General features: G+C 39.0%; 1 protein-coding gene across 1 annotated transcript in view; it reads right to left on the bottom strand.

The window, feature by feature from the left end:
- Window positions 1-1265: 1265 nt before the first annotated feature.
- Window positions 1266-19388, bottom strand: part of LOC137256323 (excitatory amino acid transporter 1-like) — a 75815-nt gene continuing 57692 nt past the window's right edge. Inside the window, exons 4-8 of the mRNA XM_067794083.1 lie at window positions 16735-16918; window positions 15318-15551; window positions 12876-13070; window positions 5343-5477; window positions 1266-4836 (exon numbers count right to left, since the gene is read on the bottom strand). Of these exons, the coding sequence (XP_067650184.1) occupies window positions 4671-4836; window positions 5343-5477; window positions 12876-13070; window positions 15318-15551; window positions 16735-16918 (914 nt within the window). The 3' untranslated portion in view covers window positions 1266-4670. The remainder of the gene's footprint in view (window positions 4837-5342; window positions 5478-12875; window positions 13071-15317; window positions 15552-16734; window positions 16919-19388) is intronic.

Genomic DNA, 19388 nt, shown 5'->3' with positions numbered 1-19388 from the left:
AAGGCATTATCGGTAAAAATCAATATTGCAAACCACTTACTATCCAACAACGTTTAAAGATTATTAATATTTGACTATGGGTTTAGTGTCGTTTAAAAGGTACGAAAGAATATGCACAATGTCCACTTCCCTTCTATTTAGTTTTTGATGTTGGCTATTGGAGTTAACAATTCTTAATCCTAACACTCTTAAGGAAAAGTAAATGGGAAGTCAGAAAGAATATGTGTTTTAACCGACAAGACAAAGAAATGAAAAATACATCCATGGCGTATCCTTCCTTAATGATCGTAAACTAACTGTAAGTGGCTTTGTAAATCATGATCTTCTGAGTTGAGGTCACTCCCAGTGCATAGATTGATGTACATGCTACCGATCATTGTATTGTCTTGTACAGACACGATCATATATATCCTGGTTAGAATTGGTCTTTGTCGTAAGAGGGTTGTGCGTCTTGCACTTTAGGATCCTGTCGAAATAGTCGAAATGTTATCAGGCGTTTAGACTCGCTGACTTGGCTGACACATGTCATCGTATCCAAATTGTGTAGATCTACGCTAATGCTGTTGGTAATTTGATTGTCCGTCGCTATACACCTGGAAAATTGCTGACTGCGTTGGAAAACAACCAAGGAACCTTTCAGTTCAGTTGTCTCCACGTGCAACATTGTCGTGGGACCCATGTAGGATTCTAGTGTCATTTTATGTCATATTCCTGTCTTCTCTACTCAAGCAGTGTATTGACAGAGTAGTCAAGGCTTCACGAAGAGGAAGTTCATTACTCTTGATCCTCACACCTTACATAGAAACTGTTACTCCATGTACAGTCCAATTTAGAAATGGTTTCCAGCACCACTTTGACGATCAAAACGTTGGCTAATGATGGTCCACGATGTGGTTCATGAGCATCCTGAAGCTGTCGGCGCTGTGGAATGTTGCTGTCGATCACGCTATGCTTTACAGGAAGCCGCCAGATAGATGGAATTTTCTCGAACACAGTGTTTCACAGCAAAGGAGGACCGAAACAATCAAATCTGTCTACTTCTTTGGTTGCAAGATACGTCGTGCAATACCTTCACCCCATACGGATGCTGCACCACAGAAAGGGAGTGCTTTAGTTTCACAAAACCGTGCAAAAGTTCGTTGTTGTCATGTGAATGTACACGTACATCTGACGTACATAGTGTTCCTGTTTTGAAACTGTAAATAAATAGTTTCAATAGTTTCCCAACGCAAATTTTTTTTTTAAAAATGACAAGAGACACAATGTACGTTTTAATATTTTAATGCACTCTACGGAGTCCTACATAATCTAGAACAGGATGGAGGATTCACAACACCATGGCAAATGCTAAACCACTGATACTGTCATATCTGTTCACTGCAATGACATGCTCCATTCACTGTACATGTTTCATGACAGCTCCTTTCATCGCAAGCTAAAAACTGTTTAATACATACTGTGAATACAAATCTGGCATATCATAAACATTTACCTAAGCATTCAGTGGGCTAATATTGTCACGTTTCAGTCATCATAAGATTCATATTTTCCTGATTCGTATTTTGTCGCGATGTTATATGATTTGCAATGTCATTCTAGTGTCTGGATATCATAAGTATCCGGCTTGGTCACATTCTTAATACAAAATTGATTTGAAATAACACTTACACATGTGCGGTAGACGTAACATTCATATGAAAATATATGTACAAATGTCAACTAACTGCTGCTCAGTAAATGGAATTAAGAGTGTGATCTATAAATAAACATCAATTCTAAGTAGCACCAATCTAAAAGTCTACAAGAGAAATAAACCAGCAACTAGTACAGTTAGTTCTGTAGATGATAATTAGTCTAAGATTTGTGGCTTGGTTAACACATCAGGACCTCAAGAACGTCACATGGAATGAGACTTGGTACTTAATGTTTTTAAGTGATGAATCTAACACGAACGTATGACAAATGGCGAAGCTATTGACATTTGGATGATTGACACAACCTAGACGGACTATTGTATGTGCCATCACGTGATCACATGTATGTATAAGCGACGCTCTTGTCACAAAAGATGCAGCTTTCAGGTTTTGTTTTTCAACAATATAGTACACGGCTGTTTTGTTTTTGCTATATTCATAGACACAAAGTTTGAATTTAGTTTTGTATGACACAAATGTCATACACCACGATATGAAAATTTGAGAAGCATTAATTTTCCATCAAGAATGGTTTGCGTATAACAAGGGTGGTCTGGGAACAACACCTTCACAACGTCCCGTTGTAATTTGACGAAGTGTACCATACGATGCACATGATTTATGAAATTTGTATTAAATGTTCTTTGATGTGTTTATGATACTTGAAAGTGTAACAGCCAAGATAATGTTTATTTATTCATACAACAAACACAGTGTATGACGTAACGAAAACGACAAACAATGCTTATATACAATAAATGGACCCTCTATAATGAGGGAGGTAATCCCGAATTGCTCCAACGTATTAAAATATAACATGGGTGATAACTCAATAACGTATTCGGTAAATCACTCTTAAAAACTCTAAATAACAAGGTTTAATATCAGTTGTGCAAATGTAACGGCAAACACCATATAAACGTATAAATTCTAATGTTTGAGAGAATGCTGGTAATTCCACGAGATATTCCGAGTACAAATATATGTACAGGTAGTAATAGTTAATATTAATAATGTAATTCAGTAATAACACACACAACAAGAAAAAATAGAAACAATACGTGACCAATGGATACATGATGACATTTCAAATGAAACCTTAGAAACAATCTTTAATAACCACTGTATCGAGATTCAACTGTTTAGTTTTTATTAGAGTTTGTTTTAGGAAAGGCAGTTTATGTTCCTTAGAACGATATCGCATCGTTATGCATGTTTAAATAGTGGTTAAATTCACTCGAACGCAATCTGTTTCATGTCATGAAATCTTGAAGCGAAGATCGTATATGACAACAATTATCGCCATTGGTTAGATGTCGACATGCCCTGGAACGACGTCATTTTCATGATAACGTTTTAATTCGAAAACAGTTTTCAATGGATTTCGGTTGTTTTAAGGGTAGGGTGTCTTTCTTAATGTCAATCCGATGAACATCCGTCACTGCAAACTGTTGTGGGCTGTTATGACAGCAATATGACTAATGCACTTGATAAACCCAATATGTTAATTCAGTATGTTGAAAGTGCACAAAATAACCCAAAGGCATCACAAAGTGTAGGATGCATCTAAAATCATCTTGAACAAAGCTATAGAGGAATGTTCCAGACACCTCCTGGAAACAAAGCTATGAGGTGACTAAATGGTCTTTGATGATAATGTAACTACTTCCAATAATATTTTCACAACCTTTTTGCCAAAGGAAGATTTTTAATCTTCAAAAAATATCAGGGGAAAATATAATTGGTATACTTTTGCAAGTATGATTTTACAACTACATATACGCATATACATATATGTCGAAGAAATGATAGTAAAATTCATATATCTAAAATATCAACAATGAAAACTTCCATTGAAAGCAGATAAAAATATCATAGAAATATGTTCCGTGGCTTCTACGTCGTTGTGTATGACGTCACAACCAATATATCTATTATTGAGTACAACCGTATTGAGTACAACCGTATTGAACGTATTGAATACAACCGTATTTACCATCTATTCCAACCGTTTGGCGTACCATGTTTTCCGTTTTTCAAACTCAGATTTCGATTCGTCTTGATTTACAAAACATTCTTCAGATGGATTTCATAGCCCCGTGTTCTTTGACGAATGAACGCGAAAGGGTTTGCATCTAAAAGCATGCTTATGTAATTCAGTTTTGACTGATACAAACGAGGACACAGCACTAATACTGTCAAGAGACACATTTCATATCTTTTATCACCGCCAAACCAAATCAATAAGATTTTACGGGTTATGTCTAAGGTAGATTTGGATCCGTTTCACAGACGGATTGTGAAATTCATACTTCATTTTTACATGGTATTCTGACTTAATTATCCCATGGATATTTCGAATGATCAATAAAACATAACAACACGTCTCCATTACTCGATGCCAGTGGCGGTTTATACAAATGGTTTTAGGTATACTTGCAAAATGCAGCTTTGAGATAAGCGTGTAAATTCCCTGAGGTGCCCCGGTAGTTCCATTGTTAAGACCCCTCCTTGTGTGATGAACTCTCGTTGTCCCGAACGAACATTTCAAATTACTGCATACCTCGTGGTTTCATCACCATCTTCATTACTCGATGTATCCAATTACACGATTTCGAGACAACGAGAATTCGCAGAGTATAACCTTCGCGGGAAAGGACAGACTGTTATCAAAACCTGGACTGAACCTAAACTAGCCTTGCCTATATGCATAGAAAACTAGTTGGCATTCTCTTCTACGTCCCTGCAAGACAGGGTTCCGTCAACAATTCATCCGTTACCTATCATTTAACATCTTCATCCTTCGAGGGGCACTTCTTTCTGACTTCCTGCACCGCGAATAAGCAATATGTGTAAACACATGCGCACATCAACCATCTTCCGTTTTTCGCTGCTTTCGTTTTGACAGAAGGTCAACATGGCAGTTGGAGACATTGCATATTGTTTATACGCATGCGGTGCGTGACGTCACTTCCTTTACACAGCAGTCATGGCGTTGCCCTCATGGCCGTTGGGAACTTTCTCGGGGTTGGTGTCAAACATCTCGTGCTCTAAGGGAGGTAACTCGTCTTTGGATAGATGGTAGACCAGGCCCGCACCAAGACTGTCCCCCATTACGTTGATCATAGTTCGAAACCGGTCCCTGTAATATTAACACAGATTGTAACAAAAATGTATTATCTGGTTTTTTTTCAAGGCATTCCCTAAGATAAAAAGGCGAGTAAGAATTTAACCATTCCTATTTATATCTTCGTCGGTAATGTAGTTCCATTATTCACTGCTAAATTCCCGTGACAACATAAATCTTACTTCTTAGCGGAGGTAAGACAATTCATTCACCGTCCAAATGTCCTAAAATATGCATGCCTATATCTCGATCAAAGAGATTGAGTATGGTTTTACATCGCTTTTAACAATATTCCTGTAATATCACGCCGTGGAATCGGCCCCGGCCCCTTGGCGTGACGAGTGAACACTTTACCCAAACAACCCCTTATCCATAGCATATCCATCCATAGCATATACCAACGTGGCGTTATAGCGTTTTAAGGTCGAGCGGGAATGAAATTACATAGAAATTCGAAATGTCCTTTCGGCATTATTTGAGCTAAGCGTTACATATTTTGATTCCCATTTCTAGATACTCACAAGAACCAGTCAACGACAAGGATGAGAGTGATATCGTTGACAGGGAGTCCCACCGCTGATAACACAATCACCATGGTAACCAAGCCAGCCTGAGGGACACCAGCGGCTCCAATGGAAGCTGCAGTAGCCGTGATACTGAAACAGGAACACTTATTCTCAACTAGGTATTAAACTTATTGAAACTTAAAACACGCTCTGCTCTCTGTATATTTACAATGCAGACTTTATCACTTTCGCTGGGAGACATTTTCAACATGATATGCGTGATGTGTCCTTGAAAACCATCACACCATGACACGATCTGCTCTATGTATTATGATTGAGCAATTAAATACCAATTCGTGATGTCTTGAACAATAATATCTATGGATGAAGAGTCAAAATGTCTGAATGTATCCTAAAATGTATGAGCGTGAGTGAGCTTAGTTTTACACAGATCAATTAAACAACTTTAACAAAAACTCCACGAAGCTGCAAGTCTGCAAGCAAACATCCTTTATCAACGGAAGTCAATTACATTACAGTGATAGATTAACACTAACAAAGCACACCCACGTCATTTTGTATGTTCATTATTGAAAATATGTCGACAATACAGCGGTGTGATGAAATTTGAATTTGAACTTTTCTATATAATTCCCACGCAAATGTTTTGAGCTACAGAACCGGATAAAGAACCTTTATCATCCTTGTCTTTTCTTGTTCCTCCCGGGATTGGTGTCAATTGAACCAATCTGGCAATGAAAGATTTGAGACGTTGTTTTCGTTTCTTTTGATCCGGAACCAAACATATTCCTCACTGAGCTGATACATGATGCAGATGTCTTGAAATGCATGCCTAAACTCGCCAATGAACACACTCTAAAGCCGTAATGTAAGGTAGGTCTTGACATTTACATTTTCAAAAACCATTAATTCTCATCACGTTTCTCCAGGAGCAATTAATCTATTTCATCTTGACAACAGGAATAGAATATTGATATTGATTTCTCACATGAGGTGGATAAGAAAACCATGAAGTAGTAACCAGTATGAGTTCTGAATTCCAATGAGAAAAATGTCATTTATCTGCTGTAAAAGATCTTTGTGTGCTTGCATCAGAATCGTTTCTTCTTTCGTGAAATAACGAAAAACAACATGGGACACATTGATCCTATAATCCATCCTACTTATGATTTTGGAAAAAGCATCACTTGTCGTCTAAACGTAAAGGTAATAATACCACATAATAGGTGGCACACGACGGACTGACTGACGTGACTATGGTGCGATATTATAAGACTGATTATCGTCACGATGCTTGCGCTGTGTCGTTAAGGACTTTGAGCCAAGGATCCCACGAAGCAAAATTGCATTTGGGAACAGTTATAGCAGTATATGTAAGTGCAGACAGTAGGAGCTTAAGTTATATCTGAAGCTGAAACGGAATACTCCCATACCAATAAACCTGTTGTGAGAAGTAAAGTCCTCCGACTCTTTTCCTTGCACACAGACAACTGCATTGGACACTAAAACAACCACGAACTCTGTTGACCTCCGGTTTCTTTGGTTCCTAAAACCTACAAGGTCATCCGTTTTGATGTGTATCATTGTGATAGGCTACATGTAAGGAAAGTTGTATGGTCCTGTAAAGAATTTCTACATATAATCATACGAAAAAAATCCATGACATTATACCTGCTGAGATGATAGGCTGATAATACCGTACAATCACCCCCTCGGAGGCAGTTGGCCTATTTCAGGTATAGCGATCATCGTATGTTCTTGGTCGTTATTCACAAGGAATGAATTGTGGCCCATTGAAACAATAACACATCCATATTGATGATTCTTCATTTCTTTGCCAACCATACCTAATCTCTCCTACATCTTCTGAAGTGGAGGCATTTCTTTTAGACCTACTTGGCATTACGTCACAGACCATAATTCGGTTCTGGCATTCTCCTGACCAAATGTACTCATTCAACCATTACACGTAAGGATGACGCTAACAATGAAAAGTCGTCCATTGGTACTTCTATAGTCACACTGAGTCTCAGTGTGAAAGTATATTTATACGTTTGTGATGATTTTTTCAGGAGACTTCACCAGTATAATTGGTTATTATCTCTGCGGGATGTTTGTATAAAAACCATTATCCAACCTTGCCGTACCTCGCAACAATGATTAGATGCAGTGGAAACAACCTAAGTAACTGTCCATTAAGAACCACAAATAGCACCCCTCAGTAGGAGGAAGACCACCAAACACTGATGAATGTGACCTTTAAGAAACAAGAGACCAGTAATATAAAACTCCTCTAAAAGGTAATTCCTGCTATCCCACACAAGGGAACATCCGGGGGAGACTTAATGGTTTCTTTGTTCTTGCGTGCTAACGACAGAAGTGGAATCAACATGATGAGTCAGGACAAGCACATGCAAATCATTATCTGTAACGATCGCTACCTATGTTCCAAACGGCGATGACCGTGATTACATCTTGAAACAACACTATTTCAGTCAACAGTTTACGCGTTTCCTTCAAAAAGAAGCCTTATCCCTTACTTCTTACTTGAAAAATTGACGTGCATATCCATTTGAAACAATTACAGAATTTTGGGGTTACATCAAAAGAATATATTTTGTTCATTTGAAATGTTTTTTTCCATACTAATGATATTGTTATATATCGAATAGAGGTGAGTATGTGGTTTGGAAAAATGTTCAGATAGTCTTCATGTGTAACAGGTTTAGTTGTTGTGGGTTTGTTAGTAAATGATTTTTGATGATGTTGTAAATAATATCATATAATAAACCTGACACGTCTCTTCCCTTTATCAAAATAATCACTGGCTAAAAGCGGAGTCCATTGTGCTGTTGTGCTTTCCACTGTATGATGAGGATATGTTCCGGAATCACTATCAAATAGTGATGGAACCGAAAGCGTGTGATGATAGCAATGAGATGAATGTAACTGCTGAAGAATGTGTGAATTATGTGCTTTTGCGTTAAGAGAAACCTCCAAACAAAATCGATACTTCTAGTTACACATGACGCGTGTGTTCAAAGGGAGTTAACTCCATCTACATGAAGAACGATGGAACGGCAAACACGGCGCTTCTCTCGTAAAATTTCGCAGACACTAGCCCTTATTGGATTGATTTTAGACCAATCACCATTATTCTTCAAACTCGGATCTGCAAATGCTGTTTGCCCAACGAACTATCATAGCGTCCAGATTGATCGTAGATTCAGCACGAGATTTCAGCGATAGCCCTAAGTTCTATGGGTCTCTTCCTATCCCCGCAGATAATGGGATTTTCTGGGTAAGGGACCAGGAATATCTGTGACTGTCCTGAAATAATTGATTGTCTTTGGCATGAGTAAAACTCGACTTTTTCCCAAGACATGGAATGCTTGATGATAAATGAAGTAAAACTAGTCGACATTTTACCCTATTAGCCAAGCAAGCCCTACTCTGCAAAGGGAGATAATTGAATTTTCATGATTTGCTTTCATCGATTTTAGGAGTTATCTTTCTGAATAGGCGCCCCTCTGTGCAGTTCGTGAAGGAAAAAATGTGCATTTTGGTGATGAGTACAATGCAAGCCCAGACGAATGTGCGCGTGTGATAGCATTATATTTTTTCTTCTTTTCTGGAAACGAAAATAGGCTGATAAAAGATATAAATAATACATGACTGGTTTTATTGTCTCAATGAGCAATCTCAGCATTCGTCACTTACTTTTGCAACAACGAAACAACAACAACAACAACCAAAAACGCCACGAGTCACCTTTTATGAATACCAATCGATTCTTACAATCGAAAGCAGTATCCATGATGTGAAGCAATTCTGGCAATATTGATTGTCGTACAAAATACAACACACGTCAAAGTACGAACAAAATTTCAAAATAAATTAAAGGACTTAATCATTGATTCATAACGAGAATACTACGAGTAGATACATTCAAACTCATAACAGCTGGGTTTTTTTAGTTCATGACCGTGTTCATTACATACGATATCAATACAACTCTTCAGGTATAGAATATATGAGTTGTTTTATAGATGGAATACTCCCTTGGTGTAGTGGATTGAGTAGCAAACCAACAGAACGGGTTGTTCGTTTGCAATCTCAGTTATGGGTTACTAGAACGTTTCAAATGGTTCTGCTTGACTCGTATTCAATATACTGTGGCAGTATGATGTATATGAGTTGAAAACCCTGTTATCATCAACATAAACAATATCCGTTTCCTCTATCGTATTAAACAGGCTACCGGGCTGTCTCGGAATGTATACGAAAGAAATTAACCCATTTATTTTGAAAAGGGGCCCCACAGAGTCCAGAGATTGGTGAAATCTAGACTTGCTTCATTTACTGCTTCAGTATTTCAGGGAGGGTTAGGCTGTACGGAAAATAATGTGGTTCAGGGACTGGGAGATAGACTAAACCACAAAGGACTGTAATCACAGTGTTCAGACAAGCAGTAAGAGGAACGAAAGCCGCCCTTAAGAAGCATATGAGCGTCCATTGGGACACCTGGCAATAAAGTTAGATACGTCATTATACGACGCGATTAATAAAAGATGTAGAATGTTGTTCGTGAATAACGCTACTGAGCCATAAAGCATTATAAAATCCTTGGGGGCACCCAGCACTACGTTGGAAAACCGAATGTCCCTGAGAAGTCGAAGATCGTCCAAGCATACTGAAACCCTGCTCTTCGCCATTTTAACACCGGTCTGATAAGTACCTTGAGAGTTAGACTTCTAAGGGCGACCGTGGCATTAATCCGATCATTATTACCTTTGGGTGTCGTTGTGATGTCCTGGCTTGTGACTACCTGATGATGAAGAATTGGAATACACGCGATGCCATAGTTGTCAGTTCCTATACGACTGCAACGACAGTTGGTCATGTGGTAGTCACGTGGTCGTTTTATCGACCCCCAGCAGATTAATGATGCCTATGGTTGTTTAATTAGAAACAAGTTCGATGTTGTTACAGAGCAATTATTAATTAAATAGCATCTACTTCGGAGTTTCCAACTGGGTTGGCACCAACCTACGACCATTATTCTGCCTCTGGGTCAGTGTCCTAGCACACATAATATATGTGTCTACTAGACCCATGACAGGAATAATAATACCCATGCGACTCTATGCTGAGAAGTGATAATAAAATCCCAGCGCCAGACTCATCATATACATAGATGCCCGAGTTTTAATGCCATTGACTTGCATTGTGTTACTCATAACTAATAAAATACTACTACTCAGTAGACATACAATATGTATGCCAGTGCTACAAGGGGGTGCACTTGTCCGTGATGATAATCCATCCTAGGTGTGTACAGAGTATGCGATATATCATGCTGTCACAATGCTTCTTGCGAATAAAATCTGTTTCAGTCTGTCTAAAGAACATTCAAAACTTGCCATGAAATAACATATACCGCGCTTATACTTGACCTGAGATGTATCTATAAATTGTTGTTCCAAATATCTGTAACCCATAATTGACCAGTTTGCAAAGACGTAATGTTCGCTAGTCTCCTCATAATCCTGTTTGGAATTACAGCGTGGCTATTAATAAATCTCAAATGTATATATAAGATATCCGTGTTCAACTCCATGTGATTTATCTTCAAGTAGGACGCTTGGCTCTGCGAGTGGAACCCTATTACATTGTTGTGCGGTTCGTTGCATTTTAGGCTGAGTACAGAACTGAGAAGAAAGAGAAACAAACCCACCAACAATAGAATAAAAACTTGATAACGAGTCTCACGTGTCACCCCAAGACGGTTCTTGTGATGATGAAGAACAACAGACCGATGAATGTACGTTAGAAATCAATGCTAACACCGGGTGTTATGGCCGTTTGGAACACAGAGATAAGCTGTTTTAGGCCAGACAAAAAACCCTGGTAGTTACGTTTTTCATACCAGAACGACTTCAAAGGATGGAACTAAACCACTTCTATTTCAATCAAACAAACTAATCTGTTTGTAATAAAACCTGTAAACCCTCCAAATAAAAAAAACTGCCAAACATGACACGTTTTCAACGTGGAAGAGTGATGTTTAATGAGAACGCTTTGCGCGTATACATCCTCCTTGATACAACTAGTTGTAGTTGTTGGAATCACTTGTTTCCCAATGTGAGTAAACTGCTCTGAAGGGCTTACGTTGATCATGATGGATGTAACTAAAGTTGTTTGATTCCACTGATATAAGATCACGGCCTTGCAACAAGCACCTGTTTATTATAGAGAACTGGTTCAAAAGCTTCACTACACATTTGATGATTGCCAGAGCAGATAGGATGTTCCTGCCCTATTTCTACGTAACTGCTGATCGCTAGGACTTACAGATAAAATTTTAATTTCGATTTCATGTTGGCAACGTGAATTAGTTTTTAAAAAAAATGGAATACAGCTCTAAAGATTTATATTACTTCAGGAAAACGTCCTTTTAGGAATTCCGGTGTTTGTCTTGTCAAAGACGTCCATGACATTCAGATTAAGAGGATGAGGCTTCTTCAAGAATAGTCCTTTGGCATGAAACTTTCAACCTGAAAGAGCGAGTATGCGTTTACGCCGCTTTAGTGATATTCCAACAATATGTGGGGAACAACCGTGGTCTTCGGCTACCCCACCGACCCTTTGAACCCGCAAATCACCAGTTTTCAAGACCGATGTGAATGTATTTCCTTTGAAAGTAACAGTGAACATTTTATGAAAAAGAGTACTGAAAATGAATGGAAAGACAGATTGCGATAAAGCTGACCACGCCGCACCGGTACACCATGATTAGAAAGACAACAGTGCATAGAATACGCGTGGAACGCGCTCATTCAGTATACAGACATGAACAGTAAGCAAAACACATTTTCTAGTTGACTCCAGGAAACATGATACCACTAAACACCATTCAAACTGTGTCAGTTGACCGTACACAGCGAACGTATCTCTGTCTGACGTGGTTATCTTGGCCTGTATTGAGAGTGGAGGGTCACTGGTGTTGTAAGCAGGTGTGGTATTGTGAACCCCTCATGCATGTCGTCATGCCATAGTGCTTCATACACACAGGATCATGATAAAGATGGAACCATGTTAGGTTCACGTGTACTTGAACTAACCATTTGAAGTATATATATGTACTGAGTTGCTTTCCTTAGCAGAGCACAGATACACTACTGATTTTAGCTTTGCGTTTACATCGATGATATTGAAGTTGACTCATTTGAATACTGACGAGCCATTTTTTTTTTCAGGTATTGTGTTCATGTTTACGGAGTGCGTTACGTTGTAGCCCGCACTCAGCAACAGTCCAGTTGCATGGCGGTCGGGTTATACTGACTTGCCTTTTCGCGCGTCTCTGACCTGTGCCACACAAGCATGTGTTCATGATGTAGTAGGATTCCTGAAATCGACTAATCTTATGGCGGCTATTTGTTATGAATACAGAAAGACTTTGTCGATTTTGACCAAATGGAAAGGTGGTTCCCGCACAATGAAACTGAATCATGGTGTGTGGATTACCTGATAGTGACAACCTTCCCAAAGTCCATAGGCATGTGGTTGACCTGGGCAATGAAGAGTGCAGCTACAGCCTCGTACAGTGCAGTACCATCCATGTTTATCGTGGCACCAACTGGGATGACGAAGCTGCTCACCCGTGGATCAACGTGGTTATTGTGCTCTAAACAGTGTAATGTCACAGGCATTGTTGCCGAGCTGAAACATCACGAACACAGTCACAATGATTTGAAAGTCCCTTGTGATGGAATAGAGTGGTTACTGGGGTAATTTGCTCTCTAGCTTTTACAATGTGACCGGCATCTTTGTGGAGCTGAAACATAAGGAACAGTTACAATGATTTGAAAGTCCCTTGTGATGCAATAGAGTAGTTACTGGAGATATGCTGCTCTCTATATTCTATAATGTCACAGGCATGGTTACCTAGCTGAAACATCAGGAAGAGAGTGAAATTGGTTTATACGTCAGTTGTGGATCAACATGATTCTGTAGGTCACAGATTGATACTTATGGTCATGCTGCTGTTACAGTGCCGTATCAGAGATGAAAGAGCTTCAGGGGAAGATGCTATATACGTTAGTGGGGAATCAAACAGATTGGCGACAAGGATGATGACAATCTCTCGTCACTGTAATATCACAGGAACAGCAGCAGAGCTGGTCTTTGACAAAGTTGGTGTAAAGCTTATAAAAATGAATTAATTACAAGTCCACGTTTGCTGTGAGTCATTCTCGGCAGTTAATATGACCCAACTGCTCTTTACACAGCGTGTCATTACCAGCACAGCTGCTGAGCTGAAACATAAGGTCTAAAGTAAAGGACAATGATGTATAAACTGGCTGTGAGTCATTCTAGTAAGTAACGTGGGTCATACTGCTCTGTATACAGTTTAATGTGACAACCGGAGCTGCACGCCTGAAACATGATGTAAAACCGAAGGGCAATGGGACAAAACACGAGGTAAAAATAACCTTAATAATATCAAACAAAAGCAGTTTCAGCTGCTCATGTCGGTAAACAGAAATAGTAGCAAAGCTCAACAAAATGAGAGAGAACACTTGTAGGAAACTCCTGACCGCTGTAGAAGCTCGACACTAAATAGAAGTAAACTACATGCCATCCAAACAACCACCGGATGTCACAGTTACATGTATTTTGCATTAGGCTGTCATTAGGACGTTGTCGTATCGCTGTGTCGGATCGGACAAAGCCATCCTGCAAGAATGAGAAAATACTCTCCGGGGAACATCTGTTGTAGACTACTTTCCGTACAACATCCACCAGGGTGCATTTGTAATGACAAACATTTTGTTACAAATAGCTGACATTCTGTTTCTTCTAACTTTCTGATTGTAGCATTCTAAAAGAACGTACTAAGTACAAACAGGCATGGACTAATAGTGTGAATATTTAGAATAACCATATTATTTATGAATTACTACATATATTTCAGAATCTCTTTGTCCCAGTGCTAAACAAGAGGCGAAAATACTAATCAGCATCCTTGTGTTGGCATGTCCTTTTAACATCATGATACAACTGACATCTCTGTACAACACCGTACTCGTGTAAGAGCTCAATAATATGCACGACTAATCTATGTTTTCTCCAGACAGTTTGTGATCAGACGTGGCTTAGAAACGTGAACACATGCCGTTGTCCACACAACTGCTTATATTCGATTGAAATACGTTGCTGCAAATAAAACAAATCTTTACTGACAAACTGATTCATCTTCGACGTTGTTTATCAATAAAATTACATCGTTATGTACAATGCCCAGTATTCCATAGAAATAATTCAAACTGAATATATAATTATTTTGGTATCATTATTTACAAGACAGTGTATGCAATTTTTAATTGGTCGCGTATTTTGTTTGGTCGCGTCACAACTGGTAAACATACAGACTGAGTACTACATACAATGGGTTGATATATTCGGTCCTCATGTAGTGGTTGTATATATCTGTACATCTCTGGCTTCCTATAAATCTAATTATCACATTATTAGCTGTATATCACTATGCTGTGTTCACATCTCCTTAGCCTTATTGTCTGTGTCAAGTTGCTTATCCCCATTATTATTTTTTCACAGCTGCTTTTTATCGATCCTCATTGAGTGGTTTCACATATACGCATATGTCTGTCTACCTGTGAATTGTGATATGTAGTGTATTTTGTACATCTGTCTTTTATCATGTGAAGAAGTGACAAGAGGTAGACCAGAAATGTCGTTTTAAACAATAAAGAAGTTGCCATCCATGTACTTGTCGTATATGAATCTAATCTTTCACACGTACGACAAGACATGAAGAAGGTAAGGTACTGATATACTGTCTCTCGGCCAAGTGGATGGCATATCATACTTATATTACCATGGGGCCGAACTGTCGACACATCTGACCCTGAAAGAGTATATCAAAGTTCCTTCACCACCACGCACCTTGATGATGTTCCGAAGGCAGTGGCCATAGCTTGCGATATGCCATAAATAAATCTGTACGGGTTCTGCCGCGTACACAGGACGTACAGCCCGGGCAGAACGACCACGCCGTGAACGGCCAAGCCACACAGGACTGTGATGAAGTAAAGTCCGACCTTCCCAAGAAGAACTCCGAAATCTTCCATCTCGACGATCTTAGCTGCGATGAGGAAAGTGATACCCACAGGAGAGTACCTGACCGAACATTTCAATGACACAATGTTAACCCTGGCGTGATGAAGGGATATTCGAGTGATGAAATGCATTTATGTATATAGTCATTAATATAATTTACCTTCCCCAGAAGGCAATGCACAATGTATGCTTGGTACTAAAATAAACACGAGTATATAACGCATTATGCCATCCTATCGAGAGTGGCAAAGTTAAAGAGTGAGCTGAACTGTCTCCCCTTTGAACATTGTTTAGAACATTTCAGCAAAATCACAATCATGTAAATATTTGCCATTAAGAGATACGATAACACATACTGTCTTGAAGGACATTCTTTTTGTATCAAAAACGGCCTCAAAAAGTATGTATACAAAATTCTTAAAGAATATACACAATAATTTCAAGCACAAAATGAATGCTGGTGATACTTAATACGTAGGTATAGAGGCTAAAATAGTCGTTGTCGCATGCATGATGACTATTCCCCAAATATTTGATGAATGATTTGAAAAGACCACGAGATGATATAAACGACTGTCAAGCTCTGTGTGTTTCATGTTTCAAGTGAATGTAAGTTATTACATTGTGCAATTGTACGGTTCCATGATAAATGAAGAAAAATGTTGTAAATTTCATGTGAAGCAGAACAAATAGTATGCTTTAGATCGGGAACACATTTTTCAGATTTTTGTTTGATTGCCATTATTGTTATCCATAAAGCATCTTATTCTCTTACTACACGTTTTTTCAGTTCCACAGATCAATTCAATTGACCAGCACTATTATTGGTTTTGAAGTAACTTTGTTTAAACTTCAAACAGGCCATTAGTAAGTGTTTATTATCATTTTAATAGTTAAGGACAATTGTAGTCTTTAGACGCAGATGCTCCTGCACCTGTCTTGCCTCGAGGTCTTCAGACTGTCAAGATATTGCTATAGCTGAGGCTGTCATTTGACAGGAACCTGCCTGTGGGACATGATTACCAAGCACCTATCATTTGAGTCTATAGCGTTAATGGGGTTTGAATGTAATTATCAACGCAAGAAAACAAACTACTCGAACTAAACCCACCCCTCACCCACCCCCATGCACCCACTCGCCCCCACATCCACCCACCACCACCAAGTAACTAAACAGAAAAAATGATTTCTACTTTGATATAAAAATTGTTTCTACTTTGCACAGACCATGTTGCCAGCATACCATATAAAGATGACGAAGAGCTTCATGGTGACCTCTACGAGGACGTTGCAGAAATCCAGGATAGGCTTCCCACGACCTTCCATCCGACCCAGCATCACTCCAAAGAGGATGGAGAACATGACGATCCCCAACACATTCGTCTGGCCTGTACTTCCTGGCGCTGGGACCCATTCGGTTTCCGGTTCTGGAAACAGAAATAATTCCTTATTGTCGTAATATACAGATCGTAAGAGTTTAATCACTGTCCGTTACCTTATACAGTCATATCTAGTACGGTCAAGTCTACGTTCAGTTCTGTCCACAGAGGTAGGTCCATTTCTTCTCATTGTTACAGTTGTTCTCGAGAATATACAGTTCGAACTAAATGAGCAGTTCCTGTGGTTCATTGTTCAGAACCTGTTCTTATTAAATGTCTTACCTAAATGTTTTCTGATTGAATAAGCCAATCAATGTATCCCGCTTACAAGCGAGAAACATTTCCTATGTAACAACGCTGGAAATTTCGAACTGTGGGAAATCGTTTTTACTCTGTGTTAGTATTGTTTGCGCTGTTGCCCAACTCTGGTACTCCTTATTATGATTGTATCCATGAATCAAACATTTCAAAATTAACATTGAAATATTCGGTAAGGATATACGTTTTTCATTGGTCCCTCTGGGCGCATAGATTGATGTACTCTCGATGTCTGTTTATGTTTATAAAACAAACATAGATGGCACTTCAACCCACGCACCCCTCGCCCTCCTATCAAAAAGACAAATTCAGAACGATTGGAAGATGATTATATTGGACTGACAATGTCTTCAACGAGAAATACATAATCACTTTAACCAAGTAGAATGTTTCAGTGTATTAGATCCTCTTTCAATATTTCAGTTTGAATCTATGGTCCAGATATTGTACAGGGCTAAAAAAAATATCGAATTATTGAAACCAATATTTCTTAAGGTGTGATATACAATAATACAATTCAATTCAACACTGGTATTTTCCCATTAAATCTCTGGTCGTTATTCACATATCGTTTCTAAGAACTACAGCATGGTGACATTTATCACGATCTAGCTTGAAATTGACACCATGAAATAACATCACAGAACTCCAGGAGGACCTTGGAGTAGTCGTGCTGTAAATTGGCAACAACTAATCTGTCCGTGAAGGTCAAGGTCATGATACTGAATCATGTCAGTAGGAAGTGATCTGATTTTAATGCCGCACTTAAGGAGATGGGAAGTGAATTTTGAAGAAAGTTCCCGACGCCAGACTGTAAATGTGTACCATGACGTAATCAACACAACGAATACGATTATTATTATATCGAGCCCAGTCTCATCAGATGTAAATCCTGATACAATAAAGGTTGTCATTTTCTTCATAGCCACGGCCAGTGTTCAATATCGCGACCACACTGTCAAGACAAACATTATACGTGATAGTCTGTTGGTGTTATTTGGCGCCTCGTTTACGAGTGTACCTGTGACATCACCAGTCAAAATCTCTGTTGTTACCTAATGTACATGTAGAGGTGTGTGGTCATGTGCCTTGAGCTCAGGTCACAATTCAGTTGAAGAGAAGAACAGTCGATAGCGGAGGGTCTTGGATGGGTGACCGTGTTTGGTAGTCCACCATGACTGCTGACTTCAGTCTCGCCCCACAGTGAAACACGTGTGATACATGTAGTTTCACTTCGGGCAAGTGAGTTTGTTCAAAATTGCCTTTCTTCACCCAGCAGAAAGGGGTCCCAGGTCAGATAAGCCATGTGACTATTAACCTTCTAGCACCTCACACGCAGCCTGGTTTATCTGGGGTAATAATAATCAAATTCTGACTAGAGAATCCAGTGAGTCCAGTGAGAAACTAGTCACACGGATACTAGCCAGAAAATAATAACTTATCGATGTTACTATTATTGAAAGGCAACTGCGACCCTATCTCAAACCTATCGAGATATGCAAACAGGATCATATAAATATCATGATCACGTCTTGAACCATACTGTCATCTTCAGCAAAACGTAATCTCACATTGGACTTACTTTAATTTCATCTTGAATCAGTCGTTATATCAAACTGATCAAATCTCGATCTCATCTTGTAACAATCGTGATTTAATACAGAGGAAACCCTCATCGTGTTTTGAACCATGAATAATCTCACATTGAACAAAACGTGATTTCACCTGCCATGATCCCTTCTTGAAACAACCGTTACCTTATCCTTAACCTGCATATGTCGAACAAAGTTCACCTGGAATGACGGTTCCCAGTAGCAGAGGCATGCCGCCTATGTGATAAGTCGAACGTTTCCCCATTGTCATCAGATACCCATCTGATCGCGAACGCCCCCGTGAAGAAAATGCAATTTCACTATAAAGTCAAAGACCCCAGCCATGTCGTTTCACGAAGCAGTTTGTTCTTGTAAATCATGAACGTTTGGTGAAGTGTACAAGACAATCTTATATAAAAAGACTTCCCAATACACTTAAGCATAGTGTAACTGAAGCGGCTCGCGATATAGAGGAACATTCATCGATTTTGCTGTATTTATGACTGAGGTATACTTGAACTCTGGACATTCCATGTTCTTGTCATATATCTACTAATTAATTGCTGGTAGCTTCACCTAAATTTATAGCCAAGTATTCGCGTTTATAT

The sequence above is a fragment of the Haliotis asinina genome, chromosome 11 (assembly GCF_037392515.1).
Source record: "Haliotis asinina isolate JCU_RB_2024 chromosome 11, JCU_Hal_asi_v2, whole genome shotgun sequence".
Taxonomy (NCBI): domain Eukaryota; kingdom Metazoa; phylum Mollusca; class Gastropoda; order Lepetellida; family Haliotidae; genus Haliotis; species Haliotis asinina.
Note: the sequence above shows the minus strand (reverse complement) of the source record. Positions and strands in the feature narration are given on the sequence as shown.